Genomic DNA, 22,164 nt, shown 5'->3' with positions numbered 1-22,164 from the left:
TTAGTACTCAATTACCTAAAGTAGTCAATCACTATTGTACTTGCTTACAATAATAACAACTTAGTTCATTAAGTGCCAACCTTTTTTGACATCTCACTGGGAAAAAAAGTGTCTAGACTTAAAAAACGTAAAACTATTTATGGTTTCAAAAAAGTTAGGTCTTAGTTGTGAAGATGGCTTACCAGACATGGACCTCAAACTGGATATAAAGACAGAGTAAATGTCGTCACAAGTGCACTGTTTTATTGGTAAATACAACCAGTAAAGTACTACATGCAACTTAATTGTACCATAGTTCTCAAACTCCAGTCGTCGAGGGCGTCAATCCTGCATGTTTTTGATTCTTTTGTTTCAAACACGTGATACAAACGATTAAGATCATTTTCGAGACCCCGCAGATGAGGTCATCATTTGAATCAGGTGTACTTGAGAGAGAAGAATCGAAAACATGCTGGATTGTGGCCCTGGAGGACTGGAGTTTGTGACCTGCGCTGTAAAGCATTAAAAAAAAAAAAATCAACTACATTTGAAGCTGCCTTATGAAAGTAACATCTGTACAAATTCAAACTGCATTGTTACAAATAAAAACATCACTATTTTTGCCAATAAATAGCTGAAAAGACTAACGTTTAACCCTCCCAAGGCACTGACAGGTTTATTAGCTCGATTAAAATCTTAAGACATGAGGTCCTTTTAAATATCTCCTCTAAGAGTGGCTTGTTGAGGCGCCGTCACGCGCCTTTCTCAGCTGGGCCTCCAGCAAGATGTTTTTCTTCACCTCCGCTTTGTAGTTGTACTTCAAGTCCTCAACCTCGTCAAAAAAGGCGGCGTCCAACTTTCCCACTTCATCTTTCAGCTGTTGGACTTGAGCTTCAAGTTTGCTTTTCTCCTCTTCCGTCCGCTTGAGGAGACCTTTCAGCTTCTGGTTGTCTTGTCAGGGATGAGAAGAGGATTTAGTTTGGAGCGGTCAAGTGTGGAGTGTAGCTTGTGCGGGACGGGCACCTGTGTCGTGTCCGGACGTCCCGCTGTGTCGCTCGCTGTGCTCTTCCAGTCTTTTTTTTAAGTCCGTGTTCTCTTTCTTCAACTCACTGTGGACAAATAATTGTTGAAGAAGTTTAGCATGCTGAAAGTAACTAGCAAAGTTCACTGAGACGGCAATAAGGACGCAGGAGATTGCGGAGTGACCAAACTTCATGTATTACAAAGGAGAGACTGGCGTAAACGTATACCTCATTTCCGTGGCGACATCTTCTGTATGCTGACTGCTAGCAATGTGCATTTTGTCAGCCTGTAGAAATGACAAAAAAAAGATTTTGGTTTTGCAGTTTTCCTAGCTTACCGGGGAGGTGAAAAATTCCTCAATATGAGATGCTAGTGGGATGGGGTTTGCATCCTGCTTAGCTAAAGGCTAACATAAGCAAGTTACTTGTAATCAATCAAGGCGGTCAAGATTGGCGGATGTTTTGGAACGAACGTCCTGAAGCCACACGGTGGGTGAGCAGTGCGGCTTCGGTCAACGAGACGTTTCACTGAATTTCTATTTTGGTACTAAAACCTCATATTTCATGAGAAGTTAGATTGCCAAATGTAAGATTTCATCATTTATATGCACATATTTAACCGTGGAAAGTTTAAAATAGGACAGGGATTGATTTCCGCAAGAGGTTCATGAAGCAAACTGCAAAGATTTCGACTAAGATTGAAAGTAGGCTAAGTACTTGAAGTTGACCTGATCTTGGAGTTGGCGGATGCGGCTCTGGGCCGTCTCCTCACGTAGGTTTGCCTCCTTCAACTTCTGTTTGAGTTCCATCAGGCCGGAGCTTTTCGTCGAGAGTTCTTTCTCCAGCTCCTTCATCTTGTTCTCAAACATTCTGTAGGAAGAACAGAAAGAAGAAACAAACAACGTTTGGCAAGAGCTTCTCGCGGTGAAAGCCAAGCTTCTTACCGAGACACCACGGACGCCTTGGCGGATTTGCCTTGGGCGACTTCCGCCGTGGGGGGTTTGGACAGCGCGTCTCGGAGTCTTTGCTTGGTTTCCTCCAGCTCGGCCTCCAGCTTCTCGCTGGCCAGCTCCGCGCCGGTCTTGGAAACTCGCAACTTCTCTGTAGCCTCAGCTTCCTGATGACCGACAATTAACGTTGAAAATGACTTGTGTATTAGGCATTAAGATTCTGACGGTACGATAACCTTGGACAAAAACACTGTCTCAGCATCACTGCATTCAAATGACAAAGCTGAGTAAAGCTTCGTCCAATCGTCTCCCAGAACTATCGGTTAACACACACAAAGGTGTCATGCGCTCCAGCACGCTGCTTAGGTCTTAGGGGGTGAGGACAAAGACCTCCCCCCTTAACCTCCATGCAGAAAGGAGGAAAAAAGTCATCTCTACAAGCAGTCAATAATATTCTGCTCAGTTGGGGTGTATATTCTCAAGCTTTGTTACCCTTTTGACTCGCTTTCGCAGAAGTTCATTCTCCATCACGATCTTCTCAAAACCTCTGCATTTGGCTTCCAACTTGCGAATCTCTGCTTCGTATTGACCCTTGACTTTTTCGTATTCGGCCTGGAAGACGAAATATGATCGGTTGAGTTTGCTTCGGTAAACCGCGCGTGTCGTGCGGACGGCGACCTGGAGCTTTTTGTGTTCTTGCTCCAAAGCCTTGTCCTGACTGTCTTTAGCGGAGCTCTTCTTCAGTGCCTCGTTCTCTTTTTGTAACCTCTCCACCACCTTCTTCATCAAGTGGATCGTTTTCTCCAGGTCTGGCACGGTTTTCCCACTCGGGCCAATCTGTTGAGGATCGCAAATGATCGTCCGATTCTTAATGGAAGGGGACAAGTCATCGTACTTTGGTATTGGCCAGCCTCTTCTGCAAATCAGCTCGCTCCTTTTTCAAGACTCTGAACATCTCCTCCTGGTCTGCAAGTTTGCTCTGGAAAATAAAACAAACAACCGCTAATCCAGACTTTGTACACAACGTGTGACGAGGCGCTCGCTAACGTAGAAAGCCGCGTGTACCTTCAGCCTTGGCAGGTCCATGTTGGCCTGTGCCAGTTGGAGACGAAGCTCCAGGTTCTCGGAAGCTAGTTTGAGGTTTTCCTTCTGGAGGTCTCCTGGCGTCTCTGCATCGCTCTCCGATTTCTATAACGGGGCAAAGACGAGGAGCGTAGTATGAGGACTAAAATTCAGAAAGCCGTGTGGAACCTTCACCCACACAGTCCACCACTATGGGAAAAGTAAAGCAGGAAGGGGGAACGCGAGTCTTCCGCTCGGCTAGACATACTACCAAACTAGTACAGAGTCGCAGGCCTGAAGTACCTTGGGATGTATTTGCGACCTGCTTTCTGGCTTCTGCGCACCATCATCCCTTTGTTTTCTGACAGCGTTGTCAAAGTTTTGGCTGGGTTTCTCGTCTTTGGTCGCATCTGGAATTTCTGCAGTTGCCTCCCTTGTAGACACTTCATCTTGTTCTGTCCCCTCAGGCTTTTCCGCACCTGTTTCTCCCTCATCCTTATCACTATCTCGACTCGCCAATTCATCATCCTTATTTATGTTACCGTTTGTTTCGCATTCCTCCGCAGAGATGGACAAGAATTCACGTCCTTCCGATCCAGGCAACGCAATTTCCGAACCATCTGCTATGTTCTCAGTTTCCCTTTGACTTATCTCATTCGCGCCCTCTAATTTGTTGTTTGCTGTTGTCCGGTCAAGGTTTATACTATTTTCTTTCATGTCGGTTTCAGGCTCAGACTTTCCAGGGGGGTTGGTGTCCACCTCAGGGCCCGCGGAGCAGCTCTGCGGTTCCTCTGGACGGTGCGCTTCACTCGTTCCAGACGAGCCGTTACCGACGTCAAAAGTCATCCGTTTGAAAGCCTGCAGGTTGTTCCCTTTTACGTGCGGCGACTGACACCGGTCAAGAAAGAAAACAGATCAAGACAGGGAAAGACAGCAGGTCTATGTTAGGAACAGAAGAGACCGTGTGTGAAGAAGTCCCCATGTACGAATTTATAAAAATCTGGGATGCGTTTCCAGAGTATGACTCACAGGCGGTCCAGAAGTCTGGTCCTCTAGCGCTTGCAGCCTTTCCTCCAGATGGCGGTTCCTCCGAGTCAGATCTTCCACGGTGGCGTCACGACTTAGAGCCTGTTGCTGCCTAGACGTTTCCCCAAAATACAAAGGCGGCACGTCAGTAGTTGTAGTAGCTTTGTGTTGAAGTCCAAACATTTGAGTCATCAAAGAGCTTCACAAACAAATCTGCTTGAGTAAAGTTAAAAAAATATGGAGCGGCTGTATGTTCGATGCCCTCATGTAGGAAAGGAGGGCGACACTTAAGGACTAAATGCGAGTCAAAGTCAAGGCTGCGGGTGGCCTTGAAAGCAAACCAGGATTTTGAACGGAATGCAGAAATGAACGGGAAGCCAGTTGGGCTGGAGAACAGGTGTATTTTGATGAATAGAGGGGGTTTGAAAAGTGATACCGGCGGCTGAATTCTGGACCAGTTAAAAGTTTATGGAGGGATTTGTAAGGGAGGCCAAAGAGGAATGAGACTTGCAATAATTCAGATGGTTGGTGATAAAACTGGACAAGTGAGGGTTGGGTGGTCAGGGAGGGGCAAAGGCAGTTTGTTGTATCGGTAAGAGGAAACGAGGAAAGCGCTATCAGTTTTGGATAGAATCGGTGTCATGAAGACGACCGAAGATGTACAAATACAAAAGGTGAAGCCCCGGGACAGATCCCAGGGGCTCACCTGAAATGCAAGAGGAGAGGCTTGATTTGAAGGATTTAAGTTGGATTAAATGAACACGGCCAGAGAGATAAGATGTGAGTCAGTTCAATGGAATGTACTCCAAAAGACAGGAGATATACTTTATGGCGATGAGCTGAGTTTCGAGCTCTGCGTTTTTTTTCCTCAGCTCCTCGAGTTCCTTTTCCAGCTCGTCTCGTCTCGCTCCAGCCACCTGGTCGGCCGTCACTCCCCGAGCTTTTGTTTTCCTCTGCATTGCGATCTTCTCTCGTTCTAGTCTGCGTAAGCGCCGTTAAAATACACAGAAAGAGAAAAAATATGGTTGACGGTGACATCGCTTGCTGGAAATCGAACAAGACGGCTCCCGTTAGAATATCGTCAACACTGACCTGCCGTAGAGGTCTTTAATGGTGCTGAGCTGTTTGGACAGGGAGTCATTTTCTTGTTCCTTGTCTTTCAGCGCATTCTTCATCTTCTCGAGCTTGGATTGCCACTTCTTACCCTCCTCCCACAGCAGGAGTTCCTCTTTGATCTGACGTATGCATGTACAATAGAATTCAGCTAGGCGCAAATAACACATTACACATACATGTAACTGCTGAGGGGAAGAACAACCTTTCCCTGATTGACTCTCTTCATTTCTGCGCTCTTCTGCAAGTCTGACTCCAACTTCTTGATCTTCTTCTGCAGATTCTCAATAGTTGGCCCCGTGGCGTCAAGCGTTGGTTGATTCTGAGCCGTCAAATATTTGCGTATGGAAGCAAGGTGCAAAGGTGTGCTTATGCTAGATCCCCCCCCCCCCCCACACACACACACACACCTGAATGCAGCTGCTGAGCCTTTTGACTTGCTTCTGGAGCTCCTGGATTTCTTTTTCTCCCTCCTCCTTCTTGGCTTGAAGGCTCTTCTGAAGTTTCTGACTCTTCTGCAGCTCTTGGCCGAGAGCGCCCACCTCCTTTCTCAGGGTGTTCTCGTTTCTCTTGGCCGACTCCTTGGCCACCTGTAGCTCATTGCTGAGTTCTTGCACCTGAGCCTTTATAGAGAGAATATAAGGTTTTACCAACCAATCAACATCAGTTTTGATATGTGGAGCCCACCTTCAAGTCTTTGGTGTGCTTGTCGACTATCTTCTGTACATTGAGCTTCTCCTCGGTCTGTGCGGCGTTGGCCAAGACTTGTTGTTCGGCAGCAGATGTCATCTGTGTCCGCAGTTCTAAGAGAACTTTGCTGAGAGCCTGAGGAACCAATCATAATCAGAACAAGCTTATAACCCAAAGCTATATTTAAAAAAAAAACACTACCTTGATTTGTCTCTCTTTGTTGACTAGCTGCAGCCTTAGTCGTTCCACCAAGTTCTTCATGGTGTTGCTTGGGGACAGAGCGTTGGCCTCCTTTTGACTCTCCAGCTCGTGCTGGAGGGACTCCATTTCCTTTTTCAGATCTGTTATTTCTCTCTTCTGGTCTTTGGTCTCAGTGGCCAGATCTTCCACCTCTGCGACATGAGACTCCTTTAGCCTGTGAGAAATCCACAATGTTTGAATTTTCTATTAGTGCTTTTTTTTTCAAAATAACAATTATTTGTATGGTCTTTGACACAAAAACAAACTCATGCTGTTACAAAATAAATGCCCCTGTATTAACCTAATGGTAACGACCCCAAGTTCAGGAAACCCTCATAACCTGGATATCTCCTCAGCATGTTTCTTGGCCTGCATATCCACGGCTATCTTCATTTGCTCCAACTCCGTGGTGGCCGTCTTCAGCTTTTTGGTGATGGCTAGAAGTGACAGGTCCTGTTCTACAACAGTCTGCTCCAACTCTGCCACGCGGTCCAAATGTTTAGAGGTAGGTACTACGAAGCTGGGCTTTTTCATCATCTCCTGGCACAGGGCAGAATGTTTGACACCCTCACTTATTTTAGGAAAGCCAAGCCGATTCCAATAGAGTAAAAGTAAAGTAAAAGTAAATAAAAATAAAGTAAAAGTAGTAAAAGTAAAGTAAAATTCAAACCCATTGAATAGGGAGGCTTCACTTATTTTAGGAAAGCCAAGCCGATTCCATTAGAGTAAAAGTAAAAAAAAAGAGTAAAAGTAGTAAAAGTAGAGTAAAATTCAAACCCAATGAATAGGGAGGCTTCACTATTTATGGCTATCAGTACCGCTGCCTGCTGTTTGAGGCGGTCCAGGGTGGTGTCCTCATTGGAATCCAGCTTCTGATGAAGTGTCCTCAGCTCCTCGTCGTGCCTTTTTATCAGATCCTCTTGATCCTGGGTGTAGCAGCTGAGTTAGTAAGAATAATGAAAGCGCCATAAGTTTGAATGACCCTACCTTAACAGCTTGCGTCAGTTGGTTCTGGTACTTCTTGATCACGGCGTCTTTCTTATCCAGCCGCTCTTGGAGGTCTTTAATGCTCTTGTGTACAAGCTTGAGTGCTTCTCCGTCTCGCTCAGAAGTGTCCGGCAGTAGGCAAACGCCGGCGGCGGCGACGGTCGGGAGACGAAGACGCAGTTCGTTGATGACTTTGTCCCTGGTTGCCACATTTTGTTCGGACCTTCTCAAGGCTGCTTCCTTCTCCTTCAGTTTCTACGTTTGATCAAAAAGGGTGCCCGTCGTCCATCGCCTGATTGAAAGCTGAGACAAAATAGAAGAAAGTGATACCTCCTCCAAACGTTTGCCAGCAGCCTGCGCGCTGGCGATGGTATCCACTTGCTCGCCGATTTTTCTCAAGGCGACCTCAAGCTGTTGACTGAGAGGCTGATTTGTGTCCGGGAGGTAGCTGGGGGAATCTTCTACCTGAAATCACCAGGTTTTAATTCATTATAAGGCAAGGCAATGTGGCCTTAAAATATTTTGGGTTTTTTTTATTCCAAAATAGTTTTCTTCCCTCCAGTTGTAGAAAAATAAATTTTTTGTATCAATGAGCAAACCAAATGTTTAGTTTTACCGTCACTCGCACATTGCAGAATGAAAAAGCAGTCTAAAAATGGAGTGAATGAACCTTCTCGGTGCCGCCCCGTAACTCCTGCTGCTGGTTCTCGTGCTGGTCCAGCTGACGCTCCAACTCCAGCTCACGTTGGTCCCACGCAAGCTGGCGTTCTTCTTGAATCTTGACAGGAGAAATTGAAGTGCAAAAGTGTTTAAAAGCTTTAATTTTGGCTTTTTCACTCACCATATTTTGTTGCACAATCTCCTCTCCGAGTGAGTGGATGATTTTCTCCTGCTCCTCTAGCAGGTTCTTCAGGTAGCGGATCTCTTCCTTTTGCATTGTGGCCTCCCTGCTTTTCCTCAGCTCCTGCAGATGGGTTTCTTCCATCTTTTTGTGCCACTCACGAACCTGTTTTGATGGCAAATGATCGGTAGGAACGCTTTGTGTTGCTCCTTGACTCATTCGCTACCATTGACGGCAAAGATCCATAATTCGTTCAATAATATCGGCTGCATGTCAAAAATACAGTTCTAACTCGCCTGGCAGTGATTGAATTAATATGTGTCATTTATATGCTACATCCCTTGGAATTGGATTTTCTCAGGCCCCTTGGATACAGTGGATGCAAGCTTTGACGTTCGTGGAGGACAACAAACCTTCTGGGCCCCTTTGGCATCCTTCAGTGTGGCGCAGAGCTCCTCAAGACCCCGGAGCCTCAACTCCAGCTCCTCCGCCCGGCCCTCTGCCCTCCTGCGCTCCTCCTCTGCCCGCCTCCTCTCCTGGTACGCCTTTGCCCTCTCCTCTTGGAGTGCCACCACGGTGGCCGAAAACTTCTCCTGTTGCTGCAGCGGCAGCGCGCCGGCAAACTGGCGGCGCAGCGACTGCACCGTCTTCCGCAGTCGTCGGCACCGGCCGCCGGCCTCTTGCCGCGCCAGGAACAGCGCTCGCTCGCCGGCGTCCAGACGCTGCTCGGTGCGCCGCAGGAGAGCCTCGGAATGGCGGACCTGGGCGCCGGAAGCGGCCAGTTTAGCCAAGGCGTCCGACTCGCTGAGTTGCAGGGCCACCACGTGCTGGTGGAGCTTGGCCACCAGGGCCTTCTCGTCCGACTGAGACTGATGGCAAGAAACGGGATTGGACAAGGTATGTTTTGGGCTTTATTTTGGCCAGCATAAAAAAAAAAAAAAAAAAAAATTGTGCAATTAGCTTACAAAAGCAGAGGAAGTGTTGGCTAATTTAGTCATTTGGATGCGAATTAGCTGATTTTCTGATCCTTTCAGTAACTTACATCTAAGTTTACTTGAACAGATTTAACATCTTGGCCTTTATTCATTCTAATAAGAATGCAACACATGCTAATATGCATGATGTTGCTCTCACACATACCTGGTAGTCTAAGATTTGTCTCCGCAAAGATTCAACCTCTTTGTCTTTCGAATGTTGTTTGGCCTGGAAAGCCGACGCCTGCTTCATGGCGATGTCAGAAACTTCCCGAAGCCTATCAACCACAATTAAAAATGCAGATGATAAAGGCTGCTGTGATAATGAAACATAGTACTGTTGTTTTTGTACTTTGATAGCTCAGTGCGTAGTTGCGCCTCCACGGCCTCCAGCTGCGCGATCCTCGCCCGGTCGGCGTCGCTGGCCGCTTTGGTGACGCAGTCGGCCAGCTCGTCCCGCAGCTCTCGCTCCAGCTGCTGTGCTTCCAAGTTCATTTTGGTCAGCTGAAGAGGGAGTCAAAAATATGTGAGCGCGAACACAAAATTTCCAGCCAAAAAACACATCTTTTTTTTCCCAAAACACCAAATTCAGTCATTGCACAAGACAAAAGTAATAATCCCCTAAAATGTAGTACATATCTAAAATTAACCCGCGGCGGTCACTTTCTGCAGGATTATATATTGCCATCAAATAATTACGATATTGTAGCTCAAGTAAATAAATGCAATAGGCCCATCGTACCTCAGCAAACTTGGCCTCCAGCTCACTGTTGCGTTCCTCCAGCTTGCTGATCGAGTTCCTCAGCTGCTCATACATGGCGGTGGCGTGCTCCGCCCTTTGACGCTCGTTCAGCTCCTTCATCTCCAGCATGGCCATCCGCCGGGCAGCAGACGTCCCCTCGCCGCGGACCTTCCCCGCATCGCCCTCGCTTGTTTCCATCTTTGCGTTCTCCCATGCGTTTTCCAGCGTGTGCAGCTTTTCCTTGGTGATTTCCAGCTCCTTGTTGATGGCGGCCACGTGTCCTCTTAGAGATGCGTTCTCACTCTGAAGGCACGAAAATGGTAATAACTCAAGGGCGCTTGTATTCCATTAGTTATGATGCGAGTTGAAGCACCGCGGTCCAATCGAAACAATTGAACCTCCGTAGCTGCACCACGGTGTGTTTGTGCACCTCCAGATTTTCCAAGTTGGTGGTCCTCTTGACGAGCAGTCCGTCTCTCTGTAGCACATCTCTGTATTTGACGGTGAGCTCCGTGTACTGCCTGTTGGCCTTCTCCAGCTCCGACGCCGGCACGCTGTCGTCCAAGGCCTTCTGCAGCGCCGCTATCCTGTATGCTGCAGTTTCCTGCGGTTCCCCCCAAAAAAAAGAAAGGTTTTCCCTGCGTATAGAACTTAAGGGCCCTGCCGATTATGGTCCTTCAAACATTGGCCAAAAATGTTCTTTTTCTTTTAAACTTTTTACTTTAACAGCAGTTGTATACAAGTTAAATTGATATGTTCAAAACCTCATCCTGAAAATCAATACTTGTATATCTGACGCTGCATTGTCATTTTTAACTGGAATTGCAGCCATATGATGAGCGATGAACGTCTCTGCTTCAACTTGAGCCAGCAAAACCCCCGCGCTCGGACCACAGATCGAGAAGATCGCTTGCCTTGTATCGCAGTAGGGAGCCTATCCTCTGCGTGACAGCAGTCTGCATTTGAACATCGGCGTCCCTCAGCCGCCCATTTTCCTTCCGCAGGTGCTGCTCCTGCTCCATCAGGGTGGTGCAGCGACGCGTCAGCTTCTTCTCATTTACTTTGGACACGGTCAACTTGCGGAGCGTTTCACTCAGGTGACGTCTGACTTCCTCTGGGTCCTTCTCAAGGACTTCCAGTAGGTCCTAATAGTGGTAAAGCGTTAATGGATTTGTTATAAGTTCTAGCTCTGATGAGGCAGTTTTGCACGATGTCCGTGTGAAAGTTTCTTTAACTTACGCTGAACTGCTGGAGTTGAACAGCATCCAACTGCTGTTTCTCCTCAAGTTTGCTTCTGGTGCATGTCAAAGCTTCCTTCTCTTTCTCCCATTGAGACTTCTCACTGCACGAAAATGACATGTACATTTCCATGAACGTCAGCCGCGTTAAAAAAAATAAATAAAAAAATCCAGCCTTCTTTGAGTACAGTACTCAAATATAATAAGAAACAGAATTCTCCAAACCTGAGATACTCCTCATACAGAAGCCCTAGCTGATGGCTAATAACGGCAAACTTGTCTTTGTATTCCTCCAGTCTTGCCGTCAACTTGTCCCGTGTCTTCTCCTGGTTCTGGACTTCCTGGTTAACACCAATTTATAACAAAAAAAAACAAAAACATGAACTAATGCATTCTGTTAATCTATTAAACATGCAGGGTTCCACAGACCTGAAGCAGGCGAATGGTGTACTCATTCAAGGAGTTGATGACCTCCATGCTGCTGGGTTCCAGGTCCTCGGGGAGCTTCAACGGTTGGAAGAGGCCGCCACCGCTGCTCGGCTTCTTCAGGTGCTCCAGCTTGCTCTCCAGGTGACTGATCTGACAACACACACGACCATCGCAAGTTTAGATAAAGCAAACATTTTTATGATATATTAACAATACTATAGCTCCTCAGTGCACGTGTCAACTCCTTTACAGACTCAAATATTGGTAAATGTAACTTGATTTATTTTCTGACCACAGCAGTGCTTCATATTCTTTTTTCGAAGATGTATTCCATTTAAAACTATTTTTCAGCAAAGTAATCCCTAACCGGCACAAAGCATTTTTGGATGGAAAAAAAAAAAAGAAAGTGTTGTTCCATCTGTGTCTGATTTATTAGACTTTGAAATCACATTTTAGTTGTATCTTCAGATGTATTTTTAAATACAAAGATGAATCTTAACAAAATAAAGACACAACATTTTGCAAACAAGTCCCTATAATACAATTTGGCAACAAGTTTCTTCACATTCTAATTTATTCTTACTTTGAAAAGAAGAATATATTTTTCCATGAAATGACATTCAAATCTCACAGACTTCCTTATTCCCTTCACGTTAATCCCATTTGGGACCAAATTTGGCGTAAAGTGCATACCCTTTCTTTTGCGGCGGCAAGTTGAGCGACGCTGCCACTTGCTTCCTCTCGGGCTGATTTCAGTTCCCGCCGCAGCTCCTCGTTTCTGCCCAGTAGCTCGTGGATTTGAGACTTGAGGTCTGATGTCAGGTGCTTGCCTCTGATATTCTCTCGCTGGGACACAAACAGATGTTATAAAATGAAAATCCTATGGAGTAAAGTGAAAAAGTCTAATGGTGGTTACTCACATCAGCGAGACCAGAAATAGCGGAGTCGGCGTCAGACGGGCTGGTCTCCTTGGCCTTCAAAACTTGGAGGACGTCCTTGAGCGCTGCCTCCGCATCTCCTTTCTCCTTGGACAGCTGCTCCACTTAAAGATGGCAGAAAAGTCAAAGGTGACGGCCGAATGGAGAATGGAGAAACGACCGGAAGGGTCTGCTTACGCTTTAGGTGAAACTGAGTCTTTTGGAGCTCCAGCTGTCTCTTCTGCATTCTCACTTCTTCTTGCAGATGCTCGTTCTGCAAAGATTTCCGAGTAATTCAATCTTGCTACCAAAAAAGAAAAAAAAAACGTATTCCTCAGGAGCTGACCTTGGCTCTGATCTCTTCATCCGTGTGCGTTGTGGGCTCTCGAGTGCTGCGCGACGCGTCGTCCTCCGCCAATATGGACGGCGGCAGCCCTAAAGACGCACAGATTGGGTTTAAGACTGAACACAAAGTTTGGTACTCATCATATCAAATTCCTTTCCGGTAATGGCTCAAAAAGCGACTCGGGGCTTTGATGTCATTGAAGTTTGTGACTTTAAGACTTCTGGTGCCTTGCTAGGTGCTGCTGTTTAGGTCAGCAACATTTTTCAAACGGGCTCAGCTAGCCTTTGAGTGAATAATAACTTGAAGGCACCTCTCTGTTTTGCCAGGAGTCTCACTTGTTTCTTCATCTCGAGCCGTTCCTCTTCAAGACGTTCAATCTGGACAGGGGTGAAGTTTCAACCGAGCAGAAAAAGGAAAAAGGTGCAACTTTGGATCGCGCCGACCTCTTTGGTGAGGATTTGATTTTCCGCTTTGTATTGCCGTTGTTTAAGGTCTCTGGCTCGTCTGAATTGGCCCAGGTCCACTTCCTGTTTGGGATCGTACCCTTGGAAAAGAAACAAGTCCGTCGAATTATTGGCTCATTTTCTTACAGCCGCGGCTGTCGTTTTAAAGTGCTCAAGGAATATACCGAGTCTTTCCCTGAAGTCCTCATTTTCTTCTAAGATCTGGTTGATTGTCATGTATGCCTGGTTGATCTCTTTGGTCAAGGACTCTAACTCCAAATCTTTCCTCCGGATTTGACTTTTGCACTCCTTGATCTCGCCGACGGCTTCTTCCAGGCCGTAAGTGCCCTGAAGTCCGAAGACATAAATATAAAGGGGTCGGGGGTTCTCCATGACACATCTGGGGTCCGGAACCTTTCACGGGAGTCGGGACGCGAGCGGACCAGAGGTGAAAGCGACGGCGTTACGCGAGTGACCCGCGCGTCTCATGGTGCACTTACGCGCTCGTACTCTCTCAGGCGCTTGGTGGCCTCGATGAGCTCTTGATCTTTTTCCTCGGCGTGCGCTTCGGCTCGTTTGAAAGCCGCCTCCGCTTCGGTCGCCCTGATCTCGGCGTCGTCCCGCTTGGACGTGAGCTCCTCTATCATTCTCTGCTGGACCAGTGCTGGACCAGAGGAATACACGCATTTTTTAACATAACATACTTACTACTTTGTAACATCCTTAATACACACAAAGAAAACTTGAGTTAGCTTTTTGTTTTTTCATTCCACTATTTCCCTTTTGTTGCTGCCAAATTCCACATTTCAGTTTCTTTTAGCTTCAAGGCAGCATAATGAGATTTTTTTTTTCTTTTTCTGTCCCACAACAGCGTAATTACAATGTTTTTTTTCCTGTCAGGTGATCTAATTTGAACTTTTTGTTTTTGAGTTCCCAAAACTCAAATAACACATCTTTTTAAGTTTTGTCTGATCCTAATCCAGTTCTCCTTTCCTTGATTCTGATCAGGGGGAAAGAGACGAGACGCACATTGGAATGATTCTGATAAGAAAGACAAATTATTAGTCAATCAATACTGTTAATTTGGGAACACAAAAATTCAAACTGCACCGCTTTGAAGAAAATAACGTCACAATTGCACCACTGCAGAGTTCACGTGTACACCAATCTCCTGAAGCTTTTCATTCGAAACCAAAATCCACTCGCGAACCTGGAACGACTTACCTCCACTTTCCTTCTTGGGCACCTTCAGACCCTCCATGAGGAGCGTCTGCTTCTCCATTTCTCCCGTAAATTGCTCCACTTGCTCCCTCAGGCTCTTGATCTGATCATCCCGCTCCTCCACGGCCTGCGGAGCCAACATTTGTCTTCATCGGTATCTGAGGCGAGTTAAGCAGAAGGCCTCGAAGAAAAGCCTCGAGCAGACCTGCTGCAAGGCTATGATGTTGCTTCGGTCCAAGTCCAACTGGGCCATGCGCAGCTTGTGCTGAAGGTCGCGGATCATCTGCTGGTACACTAAAATCTCTTCATCCTTTTCTGAGAGCACTTTCTGTAAATGAACATCTGCCATCGAGCACATCCGCATTGTAGCCAAAAACATTTGCCGACCGGGGCGCAACCACCAGCTGAGCTACTAAACGTCTCGCCTCAAAAGACAAGTGTGAGCGGTAAATTAACCCTGGAAAGAAAAACTCAAAACGCTTGCATCCAAACAAGACGATTGATGGACACGTTCGAAAAGGCGGTATGCCAACCTTCCACTGGTCCACTTTAGCGTCCACCGCTGCAATAATTGGGTCGTCTTCTTCTGTCATGTCGTTAATCTTTTGTGTCAGCTCTCTGACCTGCGCAGAAAAGACGACGCCAGCAATATTTTTATTGTTTTTGGATGAGGTCGTTTACCTGCAGCTCGGCGCGATCCCTCTCTTTCCGAAGCCGGTCTGTCAGGGAATCGCACTGATGGACGGCCATCTTGATCTGGTTGTACTCGTCACTCATCTTTTCCATCTCCTTGGCTGACTCCATCACACATTTCTGCATGTGGAGGTTTTGGGCCTTCAGCTGTGAGATCTCCTCCTCTGCTTGCTACATGAAAAACAAGCATTTTTTTTGATTTTCTGAATGTCTTTTATTCAGCAACCCTAGGAGAAAGATCGTGTGACGTCATCCGTTTTATTTCTGGCTATTCGCTCTTAATAATGCTCAGTGTACAACTTAGAAACATAGCGACATACCAAAGGATGCAAAAGATAACACAATTTAGCAATGAGATACTTCATGGTCCATTTAATTTGATCTCAATTCGAAAATGAGAACCAACTGGTCAATACCTGCAAAAACCCGGTTCAAATCCCATGTACCCCCCTGAAGTACTTCTAACCCCATTTGAGAAGGGCTAAATAAGTGGGGTACCTGCAAGTCGTCCAGGCACTGGGAAAGCTGGCGGTTGGCTGTGGTGAGCTTCCTTTGAATTTCCGCATTTTCCTCTTTGGACGCGGCGGACTCCTTGCGCTCCAACTCGCCTTGATAAAAGTCCACATCCCGCTGGAGCTGCGTGTTCTGAATCAAGATGACATTTATTTTTCAAACTTAGACAAAAATTCAAATTCAGGCTTACCAAAGACCTTTGGCTCGTAGTCATCAGGCTTTTGGTGTACCCATGGCAAAAAAATGGTTTTGCGTAAAATGATTGGATTCACTTGTGTTTTCAAATGTTTTTGTTCCAGACAAATACCGAACAAAGTAGGCAGATTGAACATCAAAAATTATCTACTGAATTTACACTTCTAGTATACTCATAAAGGGGTCTACATCTACTTCTATTACTATACAATCATCCCCCTTCATTGCAGGGATTGAGTTCCAGAAGACCCCCGATAAATGAAATCCACAACATAAATCATATTTGGCACTTTTTGAAACGCGCCGAAGCTGGCAAGGAGTCATTTAAAGTCATTATTTCATCTAAGTGAAATAATGTGCAGAAGGAATTGGATTTGACACGGGTCGGGACTTTGTGGGAATCAAAGGCAATTGTAAATGACAGAGAAATATGTCAAATTGCATCTTGTCAATACAGCGTGTAATTATGGAATCTCATTGTTTTTTTCTGCTGTGTGAATTTATGTTTTTTGTGTGATTGTAACTCAAGATGCTTCTGCTCTATGGCAAGACTCAATTGCCATGTAGAGAGGAATTACTGTACTGTACCGAAAAACCTTTTGTGTCTTTCAGGCGTTGCTTCTTTTACATTTTTTGTGTGTCTGCTCACGATAGAAATGCCAGCCAAATTTTATGGTGCTGTGAAAATGGCTTTAGGGGTAGAATTGACAAAACGTTCCAGGCTTCAAGCAAGCAGATGAGTTTGTCCTTGAGGAGTCTGTGGGAATGACCTTTTAAAAGGTTGCTTTGTATCAGAATGTGAAAATTCCTGGGTCGTTTGAACACAATTGAAAGACTTGTACATGAAAGTGGCTGAATTTTTCAAATATTCCAGGGGGTGCTACCAAGTGATTGAATTATTTCTGAACAAACCTACGAGTCTTACCTTCTTCTTGAGCTTTTTTATCTTTGGCAAAAGAGTTTAGAGAGAACAGTAGAAAAGATGTGAGGGGAAAAAACATGATGACAAAATGAAAGATGAGAGGAATGTTGCGTTTGAAGTCAAACAGAAAAAAAAAAGAGCAGAAAAATGGAAGTTTTGGGATGAGTGAGGCAGCTACGTACTTCTTTTTTCAATGTCTTCACCTCGTCCTCTGCCGTTTCTGCTCGCAGGACCAACTGCGACCACACACACACACACGACAAACACCTGTTTTCCGGGCCCTAGCTTTTGATAACGTGTTGATTTGTGACGGTCCTACCTCCTCGATGGTCTTCTTACTTCCGCCCATCTCCCTCCTCAAGTGTGCGGCCTCTTTTTCCCTCTGTTCCAGTTGCGTCTCCAGCTGACGGATTTCATTCCTCAGGAAGCGATTGTCTGTTCCGCCACCACCGTCACTGCTCCTGGCATACTGAGACGCACACAAAAAAACAATCTAAAATTGAGGTAATTATTAGAACGCCTAATAACATAAGTATACATATGTAGACATGGATTAGCCCGGGATGACCTTTTCTCTGCAGCGCAAACGGGTTCTGTCGTTGGATTGTGTACAAAAGTTAACAAAGGAAGAAAATCTTAATCCAAACAAGCATGGCTGCCACTATGCTCGGAATTAGCCGTAATCCTCTTAAGGTTCCCGTCCAATCACGATGCAGCTCTTCGTATTGATCAGTATCCAATAAATACTGGTGAGGATAACAGTGTGGTATTGCTTAAATATTTGGTTCTGTTGAGTCATTAAAGAGGAAGTAAAAAAAAAAAAAAGTTCTTTTACAATATGATCTTTGGAGGTCTGCTCATTTAAAGACAACATTCTGATGAATATTGTCTTGCTGGATTGATGTCAACATCAGTTCCCCTCATTTTTCACGGTGACTGGGGACTGAAAAGCGAAATCGGCAAAGTAGTAGCGGTCGGAATAAACTAAGCCTTACCTTGAGGTCTTCCTCCAGTCTCGACAGCTTGGCTTGAAGTTTACTTTCTACACAGCAGACGTCATTGTCAAAAACAGCGTCTGACATTGAGGTGAATATCCGTACCGACCGTTTTTCTCTTGTTCTTCAATCAACTGCTCGGCCAGCGACGCTTCGTGGTGTTTTATCTGAAGCGGAGGCCAACGACATCGCATTTGAAATGAAGCGCGCTTCATTTTGCAAAATACTGGATATTCGCACGACAGTAGAAAAAGACCTTGAGCAGGGCCTGAAACACTTGCAGCGCGTGGGCGACATCTTCCTCAGCCTGATGCTCCGCTCGCCACTCGTCTGTCTGTAGCACAAAAACAAAACAAGACAACCAAATGGACAATTACAATGACACCTTTCACATCCCTTCTCAACTATTAACTGCAAATCAGCTTTAGTATCAAATTATTTAAGACTGTTGACAATGTGTGTTAATTGGTTTAATTAAGGCTTTCATCGTGTTTTTTGTTGTTGTTGTGCCTCAAAGCGGGAGAAAGCTTGTGAGAAAATGCGAATGATTATTCAGATAACAATGTAGAAAAGGGCCCAGAGCCTTGTCAAGGGTTTGGGGGCCACACTTGCCAAACAAATGTCTTGAATAACCACTTTTCATTGAAATGATTATTGAACAGTATTTATGGCTTGCACCACTTTATTGTCTGTTCAATAAAATCTCGGTTTTTCAGTGCGTTTGATGCTGTGTGGCATCTCCGCATGCACAAATAAACAAGCGAGCATCTTGGATGAAAAAAAAAAAAAAAAAAAATCCCGCTTGATGGGCATTATTTTTAATCTTCGCCGCTTGTGGCAAGTTTCAGTGAAATATTTATGCCAGCTAGCTAGAATTATGACAACTTTGAAGGAAAAATAAAAAACAAATGTAAATGCTTGTGGAACTGAAACCACACGCACTCAACTAACAACACGCATGATTTCCAGGCCTTCATATCATGACTCAAGTGTACGCTGCTCACGCAGACATAATTCAAAAAGGAGCGCCGCTATCAAGGTCAACAACTGCCTTTACGTCGAAAAAAATTACCGCCGTTAATACAAAAACAATTACAGAAGGAACCTTTGGAAAATAAGACTTCAACTACCGAGGATTAAATATGTAATCTGACGGCTTTATTAATTAGCCAGATGGGAGGATAAAAACAAGTTTGGATCCCCGTATTCAAAGACAGAATGTTATTTCCACTTGTCAGTGCAGAAAATACACAAACGTAAATTAAGATAAAGTTACCGGGTTGCTCTGCAACATGTCAGAAAACAGGCAAAAATGCTAACTGTTTTTTTTTTCCCCAAAGTAAAAGCAGATGCTTGCAAATGTTTTATTTGGACTCAACGGAAAGCTAAGTATGCTCACGTCTGAGTGCCTTTACAGCCGAGAGGTTGAAATTCAGAGATCGTTGTTAGAATCAACAAGGCCTCTAAAAGATTGCTTAAAAAAAGGAATTTGGTCATAGTTTATAAATGAATCATTGCGCCCAAAAAATTGATTTCCTATAAAACATACGCAATCCCACGAGTCTAAACAGGACGTGATTAATAATTGTGTTTGTGGAATATGAATTGAACTGCAAAAGTTTTTTTCTTTTTTAAATCCATTTTAGGAGACGGCCACTTTGTCACTTCCTGTTGACTAAACTGCGGCGAGCGGGAGGGTGGAAGCGGACGGAATCAGTTGAGTGTCCGGATGAGTTTCTCACAACAGCTTTTGTTAACCAAGGTTGTACCGCGTTATTTTCATTCAAAGAAGCGAGCAGTCCGAACCAACGCCCGAATCCATCCGTGCTCACAAATGGGTATTAAAAGATGAGAAAAGATTCTGTGTTAAGAATTCCTCAGGCGCTCCATTTTGTTTACTTACCTGTGTTTTATTTTGAAATATCTGCTTTTAATCTAAGTCCACGCCGTATTTCCTCTTCATGTTTTTTGTCATTTAGCTCTTAGTGGCTTTCGTGTTAACAAGAGTTCTTATATTAAAGCGCTTCAGTTTCTAATGTTCAGTTATAGCTTACTCTGAGAATGTGTGCTTTTAATCTGTAAGGCGGTGCTAAATTCCCATTTCCTGGTTTTACCTTCTCGAATCTGATTGGCTGGAGACCGAAATAGTTGTTTGGCACACGTTTTGGGTGACTTTCTGACAATTCTCATCTTGTGAGGTCTTGCAATGCCAGCAAAAAAGCCAAAGCTAATTGCTTTCAAAAGGAAATCATCCCCATATGCTAACTCTTTCATTTATTTTTCCCCATCATCAAGTCAAAATCTCCACTTGTATCGTCTGGCGTGATTATGGTCCGCCTTTTGGATTATTGATTTCAATAGGAACGCAGAGCATTTAAATCCTTCCTAAACCCCTAAATGCATACGTCCGCTTATTTTGTGACGATGACATTTTTCTTGACGATTTTCAATCACGTTCCCGACTTGTGTTTTTCTCGTGGTGATTTGGAATGTGTCGAGTCTTTTCTGTGAGGTCTCTTAAGATACATTTTTTGAAGCGCGCAACTCTTGTTTTATGCGCCTTCAAAGATGCATTTAACATGACCTCTGTGGGAAAATGAACTCGTCACAACATAGCCATGTGATTTAAGGTGCAGGAGACATTTTTTGAGCATGGGTGGTCGTCATATAAAATAACAGATAGCCACGTTGGAATAACATCAAGAGCAGGTGTTTCAGTCATACATTTTTATTATGCGCTGCATATATGGTCAGCGCACACATTTAGAGATTCTGAATGATGGCGTTGGGTTTAGGTCAAGAACAAAGAAGTTTGATTCTAAATCAGTCTTGTACCATTCAAAGACAAAAAGAGTCATGTTAATCTAAAGAGAATGTTTTTGTCTTTCCATTAACGCATTCAATCCGAAAGACGTATTCATACGTCTTAACAGAACCCTGATATTCAATCCCAATGACTCGTTTACAGTATTTTTTTAACCCCCGGGGAAAATTTTGAGGAAACTCGAGCTTTTACATGTTTTTGATGTGTGATATCAAGAAACAACATACAAAAAAAAAACAGTAGGAGACTAAAATATGACATCGATTGTCAAAACATGTCGACTTTCAGTATGCCGTCCCTTCGAAACTTGTAAACTGGAGGTCGAGAGAAACACCCTATAGATGTCAAATTTAGCCCATGTCAGACTCATTTACTGCCATCCAAAATTGGAAATATTTGTTTATTTTTGTTCTTAAATCTTGTCATGTGATTTATTTCCTTGAGCATATAATCAAAAGGATGAAAAATAAAAAGCACATTCTTGTGTACGGAAGTGGGGGAAAAAAGGAAGGTAGAAAATTGTAAGCATACAGTAAAGCAGGGCTCCGGTTCTCCAGAGCCACAATCCAGTTTGTTTTCCATGCTTACCTTCCACCAACACACATGATTCAAATGATCATCATCAGGATTCTGCAAAGCATGCTGAGGAGTTATTCATTTGAATCAGATGTGTTTGTTGATGCTTTGCTTTGAAAACAGGTTGCATTGTGGCTCTTGAGGACTGGACTTGGCCACCCCCGGATTAGCAATTAAGGATTAAAAAGTTGTCAATGATTTGATATCTAAACAATTTTTCATGTTCAATTAACCTCTTTAAAACGTATTTTTTCTCACTTGCTCAACTGAAACTGACATCACGTGCCCAAGGGTGAGGTAACGACCAATCACTGCTCACCTGTTTTCTGGATTTGGTCATCTGGCATTCCCAAAACTTGAGCCGTAATTGGTCATTACAAGAGCCATGAACACATGTTATTTCATTTTCAGTCGGCTGCAAGTGGCAAAACGTGTTTTCAACAGTGATAACTTGCACATGGGAAAACAAGGTTCAAAGATTAACTCTTTACCTTAAAGTAAGTATCCATTTTGATGGATAAAAGGATTGGTGCAAGACTGTATAGCATATTTATTATTTCCAAGGCTTGTTCTAGTATAATGTTGCCCATTTACTTTTTAGGCATGGAATCGGCAGAGAAAATGGAAGAAAAATGCCTGAAAATGCAGGTCTGAAGGAAAAGAAGACCTGGAAGCGGTCACTAAGCAAAAGTGTCAAAACTTGAGAAGGAAAGAGGTGAGCCTGTAAAAGATGCCAAGAAGAAAATAGATGTAAATGTAACAAAGTGCGGTTGAAAAACATGCGCATACCTATTGTTGGACCACTTTTGTGTTTGTGTTGGATAGTTACCGAGGTAAGCCGCGATACAAGATCGTCCAATTCATCTCTGTCGCATTCGTGGAGGCTCTGTGGCTCGAGCTTTCTCATCTCATCCCACTCCAGAGCGGCCATGGCGACGCCGCACACAGCTGATGGTAAACACACGAACATAACGCATCAGAACGAGCCAATTGTCAAAAAATGTACCATTAGTTCACCGTATATTAAACTGATAAGTTTGTCGTTAGAACGATGTCAGATGCGCAAGTAAAACAATCATAGTGTACATTTAAGCATCAACGATTCTTTTGTTTTTGTCCATGCCAACGGAAGAAATTGGCACGTTTTTCGCGTATTACATCAATCACCTACTTCTCCGTTGTCGTGTGCAAAGTTCCAGTTAGCCCGTCGGTCTTAAACGTTTTTA

The 22,164-nt window shown here is 44.4% G+C and overlaps 2 protein-coding genes across 11 annotated transcripts in view; one reads left to right on the top strand and one right to left on the bottom strand.

Annotated features, from left to right (window-relative positions):
• tmtc3 (transmembrane O-mannosyltransferase targeting cadherins 3) overlaps positions 1-22,164 on the top strand; it is a 41,279-nt gene that overhangs the window by 492 nt on the left and 18,623 nt on the right. The window contains exons 2-10 of one of the 10 annotated variants that reach the window (XM_088416449.1): positions 8,272-8,449; positions 8,516-8,807; positions 9,245-9,410; positions 9,669-10,723; positions 11,282-11,434; positions 16,935-17,047; positions 19,185-19,254; positions 21,540-21,653; positions 21,764-21,892. The gene's annotated coding sequence lies outside the window, so the exon portion shown is untranslated. Of the gene's footprint in view, positions 1-7,891; positions 8,098-8,271; positions 8,450-8,515; positions 8,808-8,915; positions 10,724-11,281; positions 11,435-12,882; positions 13,007-16,934; positions 17,048-19,184; positions 19,255-21,539; positions 21,654-21,763; positions 21,893-22,164 lie in introns of those variants that run through there. The other 9 variants (XM_088416451.1, XM_088416447.1, XM_088416450.1 and 6 more) reach the window with 9 other exon arrangements.
• Positions 222-21,869, bottom strand: cep290 (centrosomal protein 290). The gene is made up of 50 exons (XM_088416684.1): positions 21,768-21,869; positions 17,795-17,872; positions 17,648-17,705; positions 17,539-17,585; positions 16,863-17,012; positions 16,726-16,779; positions 15,412-15,558; positions 14,902-15,084; positions 14,754-14,843; positions 14,426-14,548; positions 14,224-14,347; positions 13,500-13,663; positions 13,185-13,347; positions 13,000-13,100; positions 12,867-12,933; positions 12,557-12,645; positions 12,409-12,484; positions 12,214-12,335; positions 11,987-12,139; positions 11,294-11,443; positions 11,090-11,205; positions 10,866-10,968; positions 10,541-10,771; positions 10,057-10,230; positions 9,627-9,929; positions 9,237-9,388; positions 9,051-9,162; positions 8,324-8,779; positions 7,740-8,075; positions 7,400-7,534; positions 7,070-7,324; positions 6,901-7,008; positions 6,423-6,622; positions 6,044-6,257; positions 5,840-5,977; positions 5,563-5,775; positions 5,358-5,474; positions 5,132-5,274; positions 4,865-5,020; positions 4,043-4,151; positions 3,317-3,901; positions 3,017-3,139; positions 2,847-2,930; positions 2,630-2,788; positions 2,444-2,563; positions 1,946-2,118; positions 1,730-1,871; positions 1,230-1,288; positions 1,003-1,088; positions 222-930 (listed from the first exon to the last, which is right to left on the bottom strand). The coding sequence occupies exons 1-50, from the start codon at positions 21,867-21,869 to the stop codon at positions 707-709; spliced, it is 7,767 nt and encodes a 2,588-aa protein (XP_088272810.1). The 3' UTR covers positions 222-706.

This window comes from Hippichthys cyanospilos, chromosome 6 (genome assembly GCF_059441005.1).
Source record: "Hippichthys cyanospilos isolate Australia breed blue-spotted pipefish chromosome 6, RoL_Hcya_1.0, whole genome shotgun sequence".
Classification (NCBI taxonomy): Eukaryota; Metazoa; Chordata; class Actinopteri; order Syngnathiformes; family Syngnathidae; genus Hippichthys; species Hippichthys cyanospilos.
This window is presented reverse-complemented; position numbering and strand designations above follow the sequence as displayed.

Coding starts and splice junctions, on each gene's coding strand:
- cep290 (XM_088416684.1), bottom strand. CDS start 21,869: ATGGCCGCTCTGGAGTGGGATGAGATGAGAAAGCTCGAGCCACAGAGC. Junction 13,348..13,499: donor GCCTGAGAGAGTACGAGCGC/GTAAGTGCACCA, acceptor TTCGGACTTCAG/GGCACTTACGGCCTGGAAGA. Junction 9,389..9,626: donor TGGAGGCCAAGTTTGCTGAG/GTACGATGGGCC, acceptor CTCCCTCTTCAG/CTGACCAAAATGAACTTGGA.